This window comes from Pagrus pagrus (assembly GCF_965226575.1).
Source record: "Pagrus pagrus genome assembly, chromosome: 9".
Lineage (NCBI taxonomy): Eukaryota > Metazoa > Chordata > Actinopteri > Spariformes > Sparidae > Pagrus > Pagrus pagrus.
Genome location: NC_140193.1, coordinates 32722265 through 32743830, shown reverse-complemented (window position 1 = coordinate 32743830; position 21566 = coordinate 32722265). Strand labels below are relative to the sequence as shown.

The 21566-nt window shown below is 40.0% G+C and overlaps 1 protein-coding gene and 1 long non-coding RNA gene across 2 annotated transcripts; both read left to right on the top strand.

The window, feature by feature from the left end:
• Window positions 1-1018: 1018 nt before the first annotated feature.
• Window positions 1019-3751, top strand: LOC311262166 (uncharacterized protein; the record flags this gene model as incomplete). Its single annotated transcript, XM_084361398.1, has 4 exons — window positions 1019-1235; window positions 1322-1415; window positions 3314-3600; window positions 3720-3751. 4 exons carry the CDS (start codon window positions 1019-1021, stop codon window positions 3749-3751), a joined length of 630 nt encoding a protein of 209 aa, XP_084217524.1.
• Window positions 3752-3771: 20 nt separating this feature from the next.
• On the top strand, window positions 3772-5559 carry LOC311262273. Its single transcript, XR_014623227.1, has 3 exons — window positions 3772-3836; window positions 3954-4113; window positions 5481-5559. It is a non-coding gene; the product is annotated as an uncharacterized lncRNA (long non-coding RNA).
• The last annotated feature ends 16007 nt before the right edge of the window (window positions 5560-21566 follow it).

Genomic DNA, 21566 nt, shown 5'->3' with positions numbered 1-21566 from the left:
TTTGTGCTTGATTACATGCATTTAGTTTGCTTAGGAAATGTTAGAAAACTTGTAAGTCTGTGGATCAAAGGACCTCTAAGGTGTCGGATTTCTGCAACCACCATCACCATTATCTCTAACCATTTAAAATCAATTAGAGAACATCTTCCAAGGAATTTTTCTCGAAAGCCACGGTCACTTATGGAATACAGTCAGTGGAAGGCCACTGAATTCAGACAATTTTTGTTGTATACCGGCCCTGCTGTTCTCCAAGGACGCTTACCTACACGACTGTATAAGAACTTTATGCTACTGTCAGTAGCAATGAGAATTCTTCTCAGCCCAGCCTTGTGTTCTGAATACTGTGACTATGCAGACAAACTATTGAAATGTTATGTGACAAACTTTGTGAGGATATATGGATCAGAGCACCTTGTGTATAATACCCACAGTCTTATACATCTGGCTGATGATGCAAGAAAGTTTGGTGCCTTAGACAGTGTTTCATGTTTCCCTTTTGAAAACTATCTCGGCACATTAAAGCATTTGGTAAGAAGGCCCCAAAATCCTCTTCAACAAGTTGTAAGACGTTTAAGTGAAAAACCTATCCCCTTTGACAGTGGAAAGGAAATGAGGAATACGCCTCAACAACCACATCTGTATGGTCCAACTCTCCAAGAGTTCCCTGCTTGTGTACAATACAAAAAGTATAGACATGAGGGAAATATTATTTCATGCTCTCAAGGCAACAACTGCTTTGATGTTGAGGGCAGAGTTGCTGTTTTGAGGAATATTGTAGAGGTGTTATCAGGAGCTATGTACACTGTGTGTCAGTTTTTTGAGAGACAGGGATGCTTTTACAATTACCCTATTGATTCATCTTGTGTGGGGATCAGAACAGTGACACAACTCTCTGACCAGCTTCATGGTGTGCCTGTGACTGACTTAACAAAAAAACTCATACTGCTTCCTATGCAAAAGGAGTATGTGGCTTTTCCACAGTTACATGATGAGTGATTAACCTTATGAACCTTGCAGCATGTCACTCTTCAGCATTGTGGAGTTCAGAGATGAAGAATCAGGAGAAGGGAAGGCTCTAGTGGATATAATCCCATCGTGCTGGTTTACTGATGAGGACAAGACAGAGTGTTTTTGGCCATCAGGCCTTAGTCTTAATATTACTAAGGCAGTAAAGCACCAAGTCCAGCCAGATGTGTCATGGAGGACATACAGCGTACGTGTTATTGGAAATGCAGGTAAAAAACTGATTTTTGGGGTGTGGGATAAGTGAAGCTATATGAGATTTGGATTAACCTATATTTCTTTTTTTTGTCTTTCTAAGAAACATATGGAAATGCTTGGCGTAAACTTGCACGAGCTGAGGTTACATCTGACCTCCAGACGGACACTGATGTTCCAAAGAAGCGACCAAGAAGGTAATGTAAATTTACTTAAACCTCTTACTGTCCTCAGTGAAATTTTATAGTTTACCTTCACAGCTCATAAAGGATGAGTTTGCATTTCTTAACAATTTTTTATTAGTATAAAAAATAGTTGTAGGGTTGCAACTGTATGAAAAAAATATGACTTATTCTTTATGAATTATTTTCAGCCAGCATAACTAAAAAGTTCCTGCCTGTCATGGCTGACACATGTGACACATGATTGATTATTTCACATTTTGGACAGTGCTCTGAAATGAACTGTCAACTTCATTTAATAATTGTTTGATTTCTCAACTGGCCCAAGCATCTTTTTTTTTATTTAAATTTTTTTATTTTTATGGTGTTAATTGCTGTAAATATGTCACAACTGGCCAAACGATTAATTTTCATCTTTTGTGCCAGGCAAGTTGCACAGTTTCATCATGAACCATAGTAAACAACATACTGTATACAACAATATCGATATACAGTATAACATGGTGATAGGCGGGAAATTCCCGCACACATTTCAAACAGCCCAATGTTAGTACTGGTACACACAGGAGCGCTGCATCAGACAGTCCGATTTTAATGACACACGTCTTTGTGTTTATGGTTTACTGAATAATGTTAGATGTTTTTTTTCTTGCCGATGTTATAAAACACACACAGGCTGCTACACCTGTGCCGAGCCACATCCACTGTGCTATGGCTCAGCTGATCGGTGCTCAGATGGCGGTTAGGTCTTCCAATGTTAAACTCTTTTTATACAAAATGCAGCCAAACACCAGGCTGAAGAGAGAAGAACAGCAGAGCTCTCCTCTGACAGCTCGTCTGTGCATCTCCAGGTGAGACGGCTGGAGAGAGCAGTGCCGTCCTTTTCTTTCTTTCTTTCTTTTTTTTTTAGCGGCGCCGTCTTTACAGGTGAAGCACGCGTTGATGTCTGCCCAACAGGAGTTCCCCTGCCTATCTAATGCAAAGGCCTCGGTGATTTTGGCCACCGCCTTGATTAAAGTGTGTGTGCGTGCATGGGTGACCTTCAGATGTAGCATCTTGCACAAACCCCCGTTAGAAAGGCAAAGGAAGCCTGTATGTGGAAAGATGTCGCCTCCGAGATGTAGAATGTGTATTATAAAAGACAAAGTCACATTTCAGAACCGCTGATTTGTATCATCAGAACAGACATGTCCTATGATTTTCAGTAACCTTTCATATTTAATAGAGGGGGAACAATGCCTGACCGTAATATTCTCAGCTGTCAGGATGTGCTGTGTAGTTGCAACATCATTTATATCTGAAGCATAAAATATAATAAAGATATTTGGGCTCCGGAATGAATAGAGCGAGGAGACTAGAGAGAACAGGGAGCCACCAAAAAAAAAAGACTGACACAGACACAGATGCAGCTCCAAAAGATGACCACTCAGAGAGGAGAAGGAGGAAGAGACAAGAACAGTATAATGTAATGTAATGTATAAAGTTCAGAGAATTTAAGATTGAAGGAGAGCGATAAAATGTAATTTCAAATAATAGGACATACACGACCTGTAGTCCCCCCCCAACAAAGTAAAATTTCCCCCCACTTTTGGAAAATTAATTTCAGGCCCTGGTGATAGGCCATTATCGGCTCAAATTTTATTGTGCTTCCTTAAACTTGTATGTGTATGCCTGTAGTGCTTGGACCAACAGACAATACTGACACATTTTAGGGTCCAGCAAATTCTAATGTTTACAATCTGTATTAACTATCCAAAACGAAACCACTCCTTCAATAATGCATAATTGATAATCAATGCTAATATTTTCCCTGTGTATTTACCAAGACATTGCTATGTGTAAGTAACTTGTAAATAACCTTTACGTGTTCAAGTTTTTTATTGTTTGCTAAAGCATCTTTTACCTGAATGTAGGCCATCCAAAAGAACCCAAGTTCTTTCAAGTGAGGACGAAGCAGAGTCTTGTGATGAGGACGAAGTGCCACCTTCTCCTCCCCCTGAATTTGGCAGACCAGCAGTAGGATATGAGCCTAAAATCACCTCGAGAGGGAGTGGCTCCAGTGTGGCCCAGATTGTTCGAAGCCCCAGCGTGACCCAGATTGTTCGAAGCCCCAGTGTGACCCTGAGTGTTCGAAGCCCCAGCACGACCCCGAGTGTTCGAAGCCCCAGCTTGACCCCGAGTGTTCAAAGTGCTTCCTCAAGTGTGAGCAGCCATAGTGACACTGAAGGGGCCATGTTTGTAAAGTTGGTAACTCTCCTGGAAGAAGTGAAGGACATTCAAAGAGTACATGGCAAAATGTTGAACACACTACTGAAGCAGAAAGTGGCCGTGCCAGTGCTGGAACCACCTGAAGGGGCAGTTTTTCCTTTAAACACAATCCAAGATGTGCAGGCCATGAACGAGAAGCTCTGCAACTCAGAGTTCATGTCTGGAGTTGTAAGTTCAAACTCTGATTCACGTTTCATTTTATTTTTATTTGCCACTGAAATATAATCTAAGCTGTTAACTGATTACTCTTCTTTCTTTCCTGTGCCTTTCACTCCATACACTCAGATTGCTATGGTGGGAGAAATAGGAGGTACGTCATTGGATGATGCCACCAGAAGAATGATGGCATTCCTCATGTCCAATCAATTGGCACTCCAGTTCAACCTTTTTGGACGCCATGGCAAGAACAAGTTCAGAGAGCTGCGTCTTTTTGATGTTGTATACGGTAAATTTCAGTTAATGTTACCTAATGTAACTTCCTTCATCTTTGTAGCTTAAAATGTTGAAATTTGTAGATGTGTGCTGCAGCTTACAGCTGGCCTAATCGGTGAAAAGGGGGCACAACAAATCTGAGGCCACTGTTTGCAATTTATGTGGTTTTCCATATTCTCTTCATGGTGGCACATGAACTTTGTTATTCTGTGCTACAACTTGGTGATGTTTTTTTTTTTTAGCTTTGTGTAATTAGACAAGTGATGATAGCCCTTCCTATACTTTAAAAAGTTGTACTTATACTTTTAAAAGTTTGTTATCATTGATAACCTTCTAGGGTTTTTTTAAGGAACCCAATACTTTTCTTCATCAAGGTAGCATCAAAATGATCAAAAGGTTTTGATAATGTTAAATACTACTACTTCTATTTGAAGTAATTGGGAGTGTAATGGTTCACCAAATGCATGATTTGGTTTTACACCTCTATTTCTTGTACGGAGAGTGAAACCATAACCTCTCTTGGAATTTACAGACATCATTTGAATGCCTCAGGCTGATTTTCACTAGACTTTCACTATACACAAGTATTCATTGCTCTATTCTTCAAATACTCTATTGATCAAAATGTGTAATCATGTCATTTTTACAGACCTTGGACAACTATCAGGTTCATTAGATCTCTCTAGTTCAGGAACATTTTTTGTCCATTTCATGAAATACTTGCCATACTGTTTGATTGGGTATAATCTGTGTATATTGGCATACTTTTCTTTTAATTATTTATATATATATATATATATATATATATATATATATACAAACAGGTGACAATAATTCCTTTTGCAATGATAAATAATTTCCATTCCATGATTGGTTCTGTATATGTACAACATTCTAAAAATATGGTTAAAATGGTTCTACAGCAGCAGTTTAGCGATAAAGAGATGCAGTACATTTATTTTGCCAGTAGGTGTCCCTTCTCATTGTCAAGTTTGACTGGAGTTCTTCATTTTTGCTCAGTGAGTTCCTGTGAAGAAAGAGCAACTTGAACATCATATAGCTGTTTTTGAGTTCAGGAAGGCTAAGAAATGATCTGTTCTTTTTGTGTGAAGCACTTGAAATAATAGAAGGATGTGAACCTACCTGTTTTTTGCCGTAACACTAATAATACACTAATAATAGTTTTTCTCACAAATGCCTAATGGGATTTAGATTAGACAATTGTGCATCCATTGGACTGTGCTCCTTCGAGGAAAAAAAAAACATTGCAGTGGCTACAACCTTTAGAATGGCTGTCTGTTTTTTCTGTCTGTCACAATGGTTTCATAGTGTAAAAATTAGGCTAGAGTTATTAAGTTGCCTCTTGTGATTTATTTTTAGGAGCGCTCAAGAGGAACGCATTGACACAAGGAATTACACAGAAGGATGCAGAAAGGGCCCTCTCCAAGTGGTTCATCGGAGCCTGTGACAGAGGCGGAAACAGAACTGTAAGAGCTCAGAGAGACCTTCAAAAAAAGTTGGAAAGCGGGGTACTCCGCCAAGAAGAGTCCCTGTAGGTAAAAATTTGCACCACCCAGGTTTTGCTAAGGTGTTGTGGACTTGAGTTCGTTGTAATGTTTTCTGCCCCATTCTTTTTTTCTTTTTTTTAAAAAAAAGAAGTGCAGCTCAAATGTTTTATGTTTAAAACAAGTTTTATTTAACATTCATCCAGAAATATAACTTTATGTTGTGGTTTTTGTTGCTAAATTGTAGCACTTTTTTTGTAACTAAAGAGGAACAATGCAAATTTTTTACCTTTATTATATTTAAATTATTTATTTAACAGCTCGGGAGTAATTGTGATGGTTAAATTATAGCTGCTGCGCAGCGATGGGTCGGGTCCGGGCTATTTTTGGCAAATTTAGGCAATTCTGAGCAACAAACAGGAGAATAGGAAGACAAGACAGTTGACAACAATGTTCATTTTGGACCACTTGAGTATTGAACCCACAACTTCTGGGACCAAAGACTGTCATCTATCGCTCTGAGCTAACTGGCAAGTGGGAATACAACAGTGGCTTCACAAATTGAGTAAGCCATTCACTGTTGTGCAGGCAGATTTGAAACCACTATAAAAAAATCAGTTATCAAGACAAAAATCTGAAAATACACATATTGCAGCATGGAGATGTTGGTAACTTTAAAAATGATTGATTTGCTCCATAAGTGAATAACTGGTGTTTAGCTATGTCATCATTGCATTGACTCCAATTGTTCCCATGAAAGAAAAATTTTAAATGCTGTGAAAAATTCAGTTTTTGATAAATCAAAGGAGGAGAGAGGAAATAGGTTTAAGAAGTTTTACAGTTTTTGAAAAAAAACAGTGATGTACTTTATTACTTTTGTAATTTTTAATAGGTTTAAATGTACAAAAGTTTATTCAATATTGAGGCTACAGTTTGATGAAAGTTCTGAAGCTGTAGCAAGTATGGTTGATTTGTTATGAATTTTCAAAGGTTTGAACTTTAGACGCTTGCTGTAGCACCACCATCAGGACTATTGGCTTGGGTTTACAGCTGAGGTAATCTGGCATGAGACTGGACCTTTGTGCAAAATTTGGTTAGCTTTCATCCATGGTCCAGTCCAAGCTATTTGTTTTTATTTAATTTAGAGGCTTGCTGTGATGCCACCGTCAGGACAATGGTCTTGTGTTTTGTGTTGAGGACATCTGACATTTTGATCTGTCATCATCATCATCCTTGCTGGGTCTTGAATCCACAACCCCTGACACCAAGCACCAGCTCCTAACTCACTGAGCTTATTGGCTGGAAGTGAGACCCGCTGTGTGGCTTCATTTGTCGACTCAGGGAGTCACTGTCCGTGCAGCTGTTGTCAAGGCAGATTTCAAAAATGGTCAAAATGTCAGAAATTCTGTTACCTGAACAAAAATCTGATAATACATAAATTGCATCTTGACAGCATGGAAATGTTGGTGATTTGTTTTTAACTTAAAGTGTTTTGCTTCATAAGAGAAAATTTGATGTTTAAAAATGTCACTAACATTGACTCCAGTTGTTCCCATGAGAGCAGAATTCAAAATGTTCTCAAAAATTCAGTTTTTGAGATAAAATTCTGATATTTGCTAAACTCCATCAACCATGACTGCAAAATATTCTAAATTTTTTTCAGGAAGATTGAAAATGTATTTAGCAAGAATTTGATAGTATATGTTTACAGTACTGTTTACAGTCAAACATTTTGATGCACTGTAGGCTTAATTTTTGATAAATCAAAAATCCGAGAAACAAGTTTTGTGGAGGACGGTCTGAAGATGCTCTCTAGCAAGTTTGGTGACAATTGGGCAAAAATTGTGGGAGGAGATAGGTTTTATAAGTTTTACAGGTTTTGAAAAAAACTGAGTGATGGACTTCATAATTTGTAATGAGTTTAAGTGGACTAAAGTTTCAGCAGTATTGGGGCTACAGTTTGGTGAAAGTTTCTAAACTGTAGCATGTACTGTTGAATGGCTGCTTTCTGCCTTCCACCTAGCATCTCGTGGCCAAAAAACAACCTTGCAGGATCAGTCTCTGACCCCGTGTCCCAGCTCTCGTCTCGACGGCACCACAACACAAACGCGCCCCGTAATCTGTAATCTTTTGTTTACGACAGATACTGTAAGTCTACACAAACATACACATCGTGACGTTATCCAACGCTCCACGGATTGCGTTCTGGTCGGCTTTGTTGAAAAAAAATGCACATGGCCAGGTGGGGGAGAGAGGAGGGTTAGCAAAACAGCGAAAAAGTGACCAGACTTGCATAGTACCCCTTTAAATATGACTATCAAACCTGAAATATGGGTTATTAGCCTCACTTAATGAACAAAGGCCATGTGAGCAAAGGTGGGGCCACTTTGGATAAATTGCCCAGTTGGGCTTCGTGTACAAATTCACTTCAAATGCGTCTAAACTGGTAAAATCCCTCAAGCCCACATGGGAACCTACAGGTGGAGCCTTCATGGGTCTGATAGAACTTACCCAAGGGAGTGGATCGGACTATGCGTAGACATAACTCATAGGCGGCCATATTGCGTCAGTCGACTTGCTCTGACCCTGGCTGCAGTAGATGGATGATCCAGTCATCTGCACTAAAAAAAACTACTTAAAACTCTGAAATTTTGACTGTATACAGCTATTACTTTAACTATTTGCATAATGTTACTATAGTGTTACTTTCATAGAAAAGTACATGAATAAAATTATAATTCATAACAAACCAAACCCTTTGAAAATCAGTCAAAAACTGAGCAAGTTCTGGTTATTTTAGTAGAACATGCACCATAGGCTTAATGCTCTGAGGGAGCCAGCGGACCGAGCCAAGATGGTGGCCGTGTGGCGATGCCCTGTCATTGGGCAATAGCGTTGCTTGAGCCATCTAGTCGTCTTATATATATCTGTGGAGCTCACCCACTTAGGCCCCACCTAAAACCCAGCCTGAGCTCACTTCAAGACAATGTGGGGGCACACACATGTGGGGCTTACATGGGTCTCATAAAAGTCTCCCTCTTGGGTCCCACTTAAAGCCCAGTCAGATCCCTCTTAAAGTCACACAGGTGCAGCCTCAATGGGTCCCAGGTACATTGCCCAGTTGGGCCCTATTTAAGATCCAGTCTGAACCCTCTTCGTGCCCCTATGGGCAAACATATGGGGCCTACATGGCCCCACCTGAAACCCAGTCAGAACCCACTTGAAACCCATATGGGCAAACAAAGGTGGGGCCACGATGGAAACTGCGGACAAACCCACTTGAAACCCATAATGAAGCCTATTTGGGTCCCACTTAAAGCCCAGTCAGATCCCTCTCAAGGTCACACAGGTGGGGCCTAAAAGGGTCTCGGATAAATTGCCCGGTTGGGCCCCATTTAATATCCAGTCTGATCCCTCTTCGTGCCCATGTGGACAAAGATATGGGGCCTACGTGGGTCCTGTGCATCTCACCAAGTTGGGCCCCACCTGAAACCCAGTCAGAACCAACTTGAAACCCATATGGGCAAACACATGTGGGGCCACGATGGAAACTGCGGACAAACCCACTTGAAACCCATAATGAAGCCTATTTGGGTCCCACTTAAAGCCCAGTCAGTTCCCTCTTAAGGTCACACAGGTGGGGCCTAAAAGGGTCTCGGATAAATTGCCCAGTTGGGCCCCATTTAAGGTCCAGTCTGATCCCTCTTCGTGCCCATGTGGGCAAAGATATGGGGCCATCGTGGGTCCTGTGCAACTCACCAAGTTGGGCCCCACCTGAAACCCAGTCAGAACCAACTTGAAACCCATATGGACAAACACAGGTGAGGCCACCATGGAAACTGCGGACAAACCCACTTGGGACCCTTATCTGCAGCCCAAATTTAACCCTTATGGGCCCCGCATGGACATCCTGGCTGGGAAGGAGTACAGCAATGGTTTTGCATATACAGTATGTATATACATACATCATACTGGAAAGAGAGAATTTCCTTGTTGCTGACAATTTCTTGAGAATCGTGAAACACAAACTCTGCATCATTACTGTTAACTTTGGGTGTCTGTTGGACTTTCTGGACCTGCAGTTTCTCAAAACATTAGCTGGTTTCCTATATGAAAAGGTTTATAGGCCTGTTCTCTAGAAAGAAATACTTGATAATTGTTTTAAATGAAAACATCTTAAAACATAAAGAAGAGACTCTTGACTCTGCCATTGACAACACGGTGGCTTAAAAAAAACCAAAAGGAAAATAATTAAAATGCCAAAGTGCACATGTATTTATTACACATTGCTCTGTTGCGCTAAGACAGAATTAGTGTTCAGCAACTTGGTAGCAACTGTAATGGATATGGTTTGATGTGCAGTCTTCATGTATTCTCTGTAAATCAAAACAAACTATTGAATATTGATGTGTGCCAAAGATGAGAGAAGATGTTCAGATTTTCTTAGTTATTGTCATTTTAGTGTGGCAAATAAGTCTTGAGAATGATTTGACAAAGCCGAATTTAGACAGAACCACATTTGATACATCATTTCCAAGTTTACATTCATTAATGTTCATTTATTACATTAAAATTAATCATTTCTAAAAACATGTGAAAAGGGTATAATGCTTTCGTTACACCATGTGTGTGTCTTTTTGCAGATTCGTATGCATGTTCTCCTGCTTTGGGAGTAGCAGGTTGGGGAGGGACGTCACAATACCAACAGCCTTTCTGTCAAAATGGAGGGGACGGACCAATTAGCCCCACGGAGAAGAGGGAAAGAGAGAGGTAAGAAGGAAGGGAATTGTGAATTTGACACATTAAATGGTGGCACTCATTAGCATGTGGCTTTGTAGAGTTGGGGTGTATTCATTCAATCCTTGAATGTATATTGCTTCGCCACCACGGCCGTAACCCCACCTCTCTTCTCCTCAGTCTGTCCATCATCCCTACGGCCAGCTTTCACTATAATCGCCCCATTTAGCCTCCTTTTTCATTTAGTCTCTTCGTTTTTTCTGTTGCCTTCAACTTTTCATGCCATCATGCTGGCTAGTGTCCCTGGAATCCCGAAATCAAAACAAATGAAGCTGGATAATTAGATGTAGGAACAAATGAAATGTCAGACACTAGTCGGTAGGCTCAACACCAATAACAGAATAAGCTTATCTTCTTGTGTTAGACCCAGATATTAATTTGATACCTTGTACAGAATGATTGACCAAGAACTGTGGATGTTATTCAGTGGTTCCTGCAGGCTTTCTGAGGATACAATACAAACTAATTTTGACTTGAATTTGACTTAAGCATATACAAGCTTGTTGTCTCTGCTATATGAGCCTGAAAAAGAGCAAACTAGCAGGCCCAGTGCGGTGCCTTTCCCTCCATTGTGCTAAGATCACCTCGTGCCAGCTTTCCCTTGTCACATTAGTGCACATCAAGACACTGAGTAACACAATCCACACAGAAACAAAGTTGTTTGTCTGTAGTTTGTGTGCTTTGGGCAGAATGATAATTCAGCATTAGGGGTGGAGCCAAACCCGAATACGATATTCGGAAAGGCACAAATAACGTGTTTTTTGCAAATACTTATTTTAAACAAATACTTTAAAAAATATTTGTATTCGGGAACAAGAAAAACATCATATCAAAAAGCTACGTTTCCTCATGAGACCGCAGTACATGCCCGGATGAGTGAGTGAGTGACGTTCAGGAGTCGGGGGTGGGGGCATCAAAACACCGCTGTTCCAACCCCCCCCCCGCCCCCGCAGCTGTCCATGGTGCTGCTGAACCAGGTGACGTTGTTGACACTCTGCGTTGTGGCTTGTCTGTGAAACGCACGTTGCTCAGGGACTGGGCAGATCTGTCCCACTTGCTTTGTCCCTCACTCCGTTGGGAGATCTTCCACAGAGTAAAAGAAATACACATTGTTTCTCTCCCCCGCTCCGCTCGAGGGCGGCTGAATGCGGCTTGAGCCCACTTCACGGACGCGAGGCCGCTGCAGCCGGCGACCCTGCTGACAGCAGACCCGGGGAGAAAAAAAATTCTTTGCTCGGTGCTTTGGTTGGGTTTTAGGCAATGAAGAAAGGAGTTGGTTAAGTTTAGTAAAAAGACCAGGTAGAAGCCAGAAGCACAATGACCGTTAGCTATAGGCTACTATGTCATATTATTTACAGATTAAGTTTAGTTCTTGGAATTCTGTGCATTAGAAAGAACAGTTCTTTTAAGTATTATTTGTTTTTATTCTGTCTGTTCAACGTCCTCCAACAAGGACGGGTGGTGGTGGGGTTCATAATGTTCACAATGATATTTTATTAGTTGTTGGTTTAACCATGGATGAGGTAATGGCTGTTATGTCATGTTTCATCTTATACTTACTGTAGTCACTAGCACAACTACTGCTACAGTATATTACATGTTTTGTTTTTCATCTTTGGTTGGTCAAGCACCTTCCTTTACTGTCTTTCGATGTGCACAATTACTATGCATTGTTCACTGTATGTAAACCAGTGTGCTCCTGTTCATGAACAGTGCAACAGACGGGAAGATGACATAATTTTCAATAACTTTCCTGTCTTTTGTGTAGTTTATTTGTCAGTTCACTGTATTGCTGTAGACTGACCAGGTTATCATTGTGATTTTGGTCAAACACACGTTCACAAGTGGAAACTCTGAAACTTGCATGGTCCATGCCCTGTGTCCTGAATTTTATTGAACACCCAACATGAAGCTGCTTGTTAAAGAATTAGAGGACAGATTAGCTAATATTTCCTTCTGTTCATATTGCTCATTAAAATATCCCTATTCCATAATTATAATGTGAATCGGAATTCTGTTGTTGTGTAAAAATAGTTGAGTTTCCATCCACCTTTTCTTATTCGCATTTTCAAAAATTGCGAAGAAATACTTGGATGGAAATGCCAGAAATTTGAAAAAAGGCAGTAAATTCGCAAAAAAGTTGTTACGCTTGGAGGGGGTGGATTTGTCAGCGTATCGATAAAAGGAAAATGCAACTTTTTGTTATGGAAACAGGTTTGCGAATAAATCATGACTAACCCCCCTATTGTGTCACACGCAACGATGGACCGTGGACTTACTCACGCCGAAAGTTTCCCCGACGACCCGGTACGCCGCGCATGAAGCAGGCTTATACAGAGCTATGGCAATCCTTTTTTTCTGTCGACACAGGTGGTCGGTGGCTCGGGAGCAGTGTGCGAAATACCCGTCAATATTCGGGGGGTCCCCATCTCCCGATTGTTGTGCAATACCAATCTAAATTTTCTCAATATGCAGTAGGCCTATAACATTACAATATTTCATGGATGCAAGCCAATCAGTCTATAGCCTACATGACAACACACACACCACACACTTAACAATTTTTGATAATCCGATATGCTATAGTATTCATAAAGCAACACTGACAGGAGGTTGCATTGGCTAAAGTGTTTTGGATGCACGTTTTTTTATAACAAGGAGAGGCAAAGTTGTGCATTACAATGCAGACACGACAATAATTAGCACCAATCTGGCGCACTTACAAGCGCAATCAACGGAATAAATGCCAGGTATAGCCTGTCGGAGACTGGCACCTTTTTGGATGTGAACCCAAAGTGTGTGAGTGATACACTCTGGTTTAGCTGTCGCTTGCTAGCCATTTTTAGTATGATTTCTGAACGTTATGTCTTTCTTCTGTTTGGCGCACATGGCTAATTTGCATATGTGCGCAGGATGGCTGCTCCACTTGTCAACAAATACAACATATCTGTGAATACATGTTTTGAATTTTGAATACTGGACATGGTGAGCTTAAACACATTTTAGTGACCATTAGTGACAATAAAATATTTTATTTTTAATTTTTTTGGCAAAATTTGAGACCCTCTTCAAATGTTGCTTTTGAGGCTTTCAGGGGGTCTCATGGGTTAATTTCGCACAATGCTCGGGAGAAGTGGTCCCACAAATGGCCCGATTATAGCACACAGATCTTCAAATGTGGCCCTTGACACCTGAAAATGTTTGAGCCAGAGTTTGTGGGTGAAGTGCTGCTGGATGACGACTTCCCAAAAGTCCTTCACCCGGCGACGTTCCCAAACAAATGGAGAACGATGCGGTCTCCCTCCAGCAAACTCCGACAGCACTCGTAACATTAAAAATCTTCTTTTCCTTCTCTTCAGGAGGGTTTTGTAGGCTGTGAACGCTGACAAAATTGTAGCTAATGTTCTCCCAAGAGCCAACAGGTTCACCACTAAATTGTCCATGATGTTGAGTGTCAGCTGAGTGTCAACTGTTGTCATGGATACATTCACGCTCTCCTATGACGTAATCTCACGGCGCACTCCTCCTCTCCCAATAATCGCAAACAATAACGAATGGAAACGGGCATAAATTTGCATTTGCTTTTTTTATTCACTACAAAGACACACCCCGTACTGAAGCCATATACGTGAGTTGAGTGCGTTGTCTGTTATTTGTTTGTTGTCATTTGAAATGGTTGTACAATGGATTTTTTTTTCTTTTAGATCTAGATTTTATTTTCTCACAGACAAAAACATTTTTTTCTTCTGCACTGCCAAAGGACGCTGTTCAGCAGTCCAACATTAAAATCAAATCAAATCAAATCAAATCAAATTTTATTTGTATAGCCCAAATTCACAAATCACAGTTTGCCTCAGAGGGCTTTACAATCTGTACAGAGATGACACCCTCTGTCCTTCGACCCTCGATTCGAGTGAGGAAAAACTTGCCCCAAAAAAAAGGCCCTTTTAACAGGGAAAAAAATGCGGAAGAAACCTCAGGGAGAGCCACAGAGGAGGGATCCCTCTCCCAGGACGGACAGACGTGCAATAGATGTCGCATGTACAGAGCAGATCAACGAGATCACAATGTATTCAATTATAAGCGATGGTTGACAGGAGTGAAAGTACATAAAGATGTATTACAGCAATAATAATGAAATGCACATGGAAATGTGATTACTAGTGATAACAGTAGTAGTGATTAATGGTAAGGATAGTATGTAGTAATGCATTACAATAATAGTAGTGGAACGTATGTAACAGATGTGACTAATATTAGCGACAGTAGTGGTGGGTGTCAGGCAGGGTCATGGCAGTAGGCGCATCCACGATCCGGCAGGGTCATAGCAGTAGGCGCATCCACGATCAGGCAGGGCCATAGCAGTAGGCGCATCCACGATCAGGCAGGGCCATAGCAGTGGGCGCATCCACGATCCACGACCCGGGCGCGGCCAGGATCCATGGGAGCCTGTAGGACTAGAAAGCACAAGGACTCCGGGGAAGAAGTAAGTCAGTGACATGCAGAGATGGGGCATGTATACAGGCATAATGTATACAGATGGAGAGGAGAGGAGAGGGGAGGAGAGAGAAGCTCAGTGTGTCATTGTCCCCCGGACTAGGCCTATAGCAGCATAACTAAGAGCTGGACCAGCTCTAACTATAAGCTCTATCGAAAAGGAAGGTCTTAAGTCTACTCTTAAAGGTAGAGAGGGTGTCCGCCTCCCGGACCAAAACAGGAAGATGGTTCCACAGAAGAGGAGTTTGATAGCTGAAGGCTCTGGCTCTCATTCTACTTTTGGAGACTTTAGGAACTACAAGTAATCCTGCGTTCTGGGAGCGTAATGCTCTAGTTGGGTGATAGGGTAGTATGAGCTCCTGGAGATATGATGGTGCCTGACCATTAACAGCTTTGTAAGTTAGGAGAAGGATTTTAAACTCTATTCTTGATTTTACAGGGAGCCAGTGCAGAGAGGCCAATACAGGAGTAATATGATCTCTTTTCTTAGTTCCTGTCAGTACACGTGCTGCAGCATTCTGGACCAGCTGGAGACTCTTTAGAGACTTGTTAGGGCAGCCTGATAATAGAGAATTACAATAGTCCAGCCTGGAAGTAACAAATGCATGGACTAGCTTTTCTGCGTCTTTTTGAGACAGGATGGGCCTGATTTTTGCAATGTTACGTAGATGAAAAAATGCAGACCTTGAAATTTGTTTTATGTGGGAGTTGAAGGACATATCTTGATCAAAGATAACTCCCAGATTCCTGACGGTGGTGCTGGAGGCCAAGTTAATGCCATCCAAACTCGCTATATCATTAGATAATGCATCTCTAAGGTGTTTAGGACCAAGTACTATAACTTCGGTTTTATCTGAGTTTAACAGCAGAAAATTGCAGGTCATCCAGGTCTTAATGTCCTTGAGATATGCATGGAGTTTAGTAAGCTGATTAGTTTCATTTGGCTTTATTGATAGGTATAACTGTGTATCATCTGCATAACAATGAAAGTTTATGGAGTGTTTCCGAATTATATTTCCTAGAGGGAGCATATATAAGGTGAATAGTATGGGTCCAAGCACGGAGCCTTGAGGAACACCATGACTAACCTTGGTATACAGGGATGACTCATCATTAACATGTACAAACTGAAATCGATCCGATAAATAGGACTTAAACCAGTTTAATGCGGGTCCTTTAATGCCAATTAAGTGTTCCAGTCTCTGTAGTAGAATGTGATGATCAATGGTATCAAATGCAGCACTAAGATCTAGTAAGACCAGGACAGAGACAAGTCCTTTGTCAGAAGCGATTAGGAGGTCATTTGTAACTTTCACCAGTGCCGTCTCTGTGCTATGATGTGCTCTAAAACCTGATTGAAAATCCTCATATAAACTATTTTTTTGAAGAAAGTCACATAGCTGGTTGGAGACTGCTTTCTCAAGGATCTTGGAGAGGAAAGGGAGGTTGGATATAGGTCTATAGTTGGCTAAAGCTTCTGGATCAAGATTAGGCTTTTTAAGAAGCGGTCTAATTACAGCTAGTTTAAAGGATTGTGGTACGTATCCTGTTAATAGAGACAGGTTGATCATTTCTAGTAGAGATGTGCTAATTAAAGGTAAAGTTTCTTTCAGCAACCTAGTTGGGATGGGGTCTAGGAGACAAGTTGTTGGTCTAGATGAAGAAACCATCGAAGTTAGTTGGTGGAGGTCGATGGGAGAGAAGCAGTCTAAATATAAGTCAGAATTTACAACTGTTTCTGAGGTTCCTGTGTTTAAAGATACAATAGTGCCAGTTGAGGGCAAGCGATGATGGATTTTGTCTCTAATAGTTAAAATTTTATCATTAAAGAAGCTCATGAAGTCATTACTACTGAGCGTTGTAGGAATACATGGTTCAGTAGAGCTGTGACTTTCTGTCAGCCTGGCTACAGTGCTGAAAAGAAACCTGGTGTTGTTTTTGTTTTCCTCTATTAATGATGAGTAATAGCTTGCTCTGGCATTGCGGAGGGCCTTCCTATATATTTTAAGGCTATCTTTCCAGGCTAAGCGGGATTCTTCCAAGTTGGTGGAACGCCATTTCCTTTCAAATTTCCGTGATGTTTGCTTCAATTTGCGGGTATCCGAGTTATACCAGGGTGCTAACCTCCTGTGTTTTATAGGTTTCCTTTTCAGGGGGGCAATAGAGTCCAGTGTTGTTCGCAATGAGCCTGCAGTGCTATCAACAAGATGATCGATTTGTGAGGAACTGAGGTTAGCGGAGGAGTCCTCTATTATATTAAGACATGGCATTGAATTTAGTGCCAGCGGTATAATTTCCTTAAATTTAGCTACAGCACTATCAGATAGACATCTAGTGAAGGAGTTTTTGCCTAATGGTGTGTAGTCCAGTAATAGAACTTCAAAAGTTATTAAGTGATGGTCTGATAAAAGAGGATTCTGTGGAGAAACTGTTAGATTTTCAATCTCGATACCATAAGCTAGAACAAGATCAAGGGTGTGGTCAAAACAGTGAGTTGGTTTATGTACACACTGAGAGAAGCCAATAGAGTCTAATAATGAGATAAATGCAGTACTAAGGCTATCATTAATGACATCCACATGAATATTAAAATCACCTACAATAATTACTTTATCTGATTTGAGGACTAGACTTGATTAAAACTCAGAGAATTCAGATAAAAATTCTGAGTAAGGACCAGGTGCTCGATACACTACAACAAATAGAACTGGCTGTAAAGTTTTCCACGTTGGATGTGAAAGACTCAGAACAAGGCTTTCAAATGAGTTATAATTTAATTTAGGTTTAGGAATGATTGACAGACTTAAGTCATAAATAGCTGCAACACCACCTCCTCGGCCGGAGCCTCGAGGAATGTGAGTATTAATGTGACTGGGTGGAGTGGATTCATTCAGGCTGACATATTCTTCAGGATGCAGCCAAGTTTCAGTAAGACAGAATAAATCAATATTACAGTCTGAAATTAAGTCATTTACTAATACAGCTTTCGATGACAGGGATCTGATATTTAGGAGTCCGCATTTAATTCTCTTGTCTTGTTTTGAGATTGCAGAGTTGCTGTTAATTTTTATTAGATTTTCATGCACAACTCCTCTTCTGTGGACTTTTGATTTGATTAATTTAATTAATTTAGGTGGTCGGTGGGCAGACACAGTCTCAATGAAGTTTTGGGTGTGCAACTGATCTAATGGAAGCTCAGAGAGCAGCTCTGCCTCCTGGTCTCAACTCTGGGTTGTCAGGCTGGTTGTTGGCTAATGAAATGGGTTAAATTTCTAGAGATGAGAGCCGCTCCGTCCAAAGTGGGATGGATGCCGTCTCTCCTAATGAGACCAGGTTTTCCCCAGAAAGTCCGCCAATTAATCACTCGGAATACTTCCAATTACATTGAGTTAATCTATTAAAGCTTTTGGAGCCAAATGTTGAAACGCAAAAATGGTTCTAGATGAGTTCCCAAAACTTTTCAAAGGTAACAGGCATTTCAGAAACAAAAGTTTGGTTTGTGTACAAGACACCTAAAATATTGTCATTTCATGTAATGTTGCAGCCATTATGTATAACAAAATGATGTATATGTTTTGAAGTATCATACAGCCTTCACTGATTCCTGTTATTGAGCAAACGTAATAATAACAAGCTTCCATAATGTGGATATGATGCTGTTATACACTAGGATTCTATATTTTTCTGATTATTATAAAATATAAAAAAGTATTACTTTTGAATTTTCCCTACCTTGTTCATTGTTAAGTCAATTGTTTTCTACATAAGCTTGCAAAACCTTGAACAAAACCTCAGTGATTTCATAAAACAGCTGTGTACTGTAGTTCTATGAAAATGTTACTCCACAGGAGGACATAGTGCATTTGTTGGGGACTATTTTCAGCAGTATTTGGTGCCTTAGTTTGAAGCAGCAAGGCAGTATATGTGGGATTAAGACAAAATAACATTTAGTGTATGAGCTCAGATAGTGGAGAAACTTGTCAGTCAATGCAACAATGTGACTCAGTGAGTTTTTAGAAAACAATGGAGCTCTATGGTAAAGAGAAAGAAGATAAATCAGGCTCTGGACCAGACAATACTTGTTAGTAGATCAAAGTATTGTTGGTTTGGTCTTTTTACAGCATTTTGCTGCAGTAACCTATAGAATGTTGCCAGCCTTATCCTTGAATAGTATAAACCAAAGTCCATTCTCCTCTTCACACGTTTTACTCTCTCCTCTCCTGTTCTCTGGTAATCTTTCTCTCCCAGTGTGGCCCTCAGTCCCCTTTTTCTACTTGACCTCTCTCTCTCTCTCTCTCTCTCTCTCTCTCTCTCTCTCTCCCCCGTTAGCGCCAAGCAGCCCGAGCTGTCAGAGCAGCAACAATCCCAGTCCATTAGTATGGTAATGAGGCTGTGGGCCGACAGGTGGCCTGCTAGACAGCTCAATTAAACTGCTCATTAAAGAGGAAAGTTAACGAAGCTGCAGCCTGGTGCCAGTACGGCATTTAACATACAATGTGATGTCACAGGCAACAAATTGCTGGTGAGTAGGGGAGTGTGTCACTCTGCATGTGTGCAAGTAGTGTATGAGCCCATGTCTGTGTCCTTGTGTGCACATGTATGAATGTGTGTGGGTGTAAATAAGCAATGAGTTTTGTCTGTGTGTTGCCAGAGATCGAAATAGCAGGTCAGAGAAAGTTAGATGGACGTTACTAATAAGGCAGAGGTGTGGCTCAGTGATCAGTTGAGATAAGAAATGGGAAGAAATGTGACGGAAAAAGGATAAGTCACTCAAACTTGGCCTTTTACAGTCCCATCAGGCTGCCAGCGGCTATCATTAACTGGACCAGAACATAGCAATGCTCTAATTGCTATAAAACAGATGAAAATACACAAAGACACAAGTTACTACACAGTATTTTAATATTCTCAATATTCCAATACCCCAGTGTGTTCAAGGAAAATTGAATTAAGGAAAACATTTTTACCATTTCTTAAACAGTACAGCTATTTAGACTTTTACAATGCATAGGCACCCTGCATGTCAACTTCCACGATCTTAATCTACATTATTCTAAGAATAATATTTATTAATATATAATATTATATATTTTGTGAATTTTATTAAAATTGTATTGTAAAAAATAACAGATTGGACTGTTTTGGCTACTACAAATGATATAATATATGATAAATCAAGATATTTAATAACTATAATGCAACTGATCCTAGTAAACAATTATCTGTCACGTTATTATCATCTTATCACCCAAGCCCATTGTGATGCAGGCTGTTGTTGTGCTGACCGGGTTTGAATAACTGAGAAGTTAAAAAAAAAGAAAAAAAAAAAGAAGAAATCACCTACATTAAACATTACCTACAGTTATGATCTTCAAATAGTTATGATAAATTCTTACTGTCTCAGTAAAGATTAATATTTCTTCTTTCAATCTTACATAGACAGAACAACATATCAAGTATATTGATCTTCCACTGCAGGGATCCCTTTCGAATTGGATATCTTTGTCCTGGCAGTATATTCACATATCCTGTGGGTATATTATCTGGTATTTTGTTCCATAGCTACACAACAAAACAAAAATGTAAAAGAAAATACTGTAGATTTCAAAAATACTCTTTTTTGAGAGTAAATCTGACTGTTGAAGGCCCCTTAATGGCTTGAGCCTCTGTTTGATTAGTATCTCCTTCACTTTACTGTTGGTTTTGTTGTACCTGTCTGGGTTGACAACTCATATTCTTTTATATCTGCTGACATAATTCATAGGATCTGCCTATCGTCACCCTGAGCAGATGTCTTATCAGCCAGAGTAACTGAAAACACCTGTGTGGGTGTGCAACATGGCCCACGAAAGGAGATGACAGTTTAACAGTACTTTACACTAGAGAAGAATACTGGATGCACACAACAGACACTACTGAAACTCAAGGTATAAGCTCCATTTTATATCTCTAGTATAGTATTTGCTCTATATACCATATTTACTTTACTGTGTACTGTGTACTTGTGTACATTTATTGTTCACAACATATGTTGTATATCTGAGACTTCCCTGTGCATTTGGTTAACTTGATGTAAGAAGCAGAAGAATTTTAAGATGACATGAGAATAGTTTTTATGCCTCTAGCTGAAATGTAGACATCACAGTCACTTCTCCAGAGCTTAAATTCCAACATACAAATAGACTCAACTTCATACACACAAGTTATTAATTAATTACTACTATTTCATAATAAATGTGAATATCATTGTTGTGGATTTATTATTGCTATTGATGCATTATTAAGAACAAATTAAGCAAATAAGGGGAATCATAAGGAATCATCCAAATGATCTTAAATTAAGTTGCAGTAATATGAGATACAAATCAATTTAGAAGGCCATAAAGTGGATTTGTAGACACAGTAATCCATTAATCTAAAACAATGAAAACATCAAACTTGTTGCTGTATTCACTGGAATAAACTATGTCCTTACAGTAGTATTTTCAGTATGTGATTACAGTTTTTATTAAATTTTTCAATTCTATTTGATTAGTCTGGTTTGTCTTGAGGTTTGTGGCATTAAGTAAAACATGTCTTAATAGTTGCTCATTGTTTCTGAAGTAGGAGAGTAAAGATGTAACACCACATGGTAATCAGTTTGTAACCCTGACCAATTTAGTCTGTA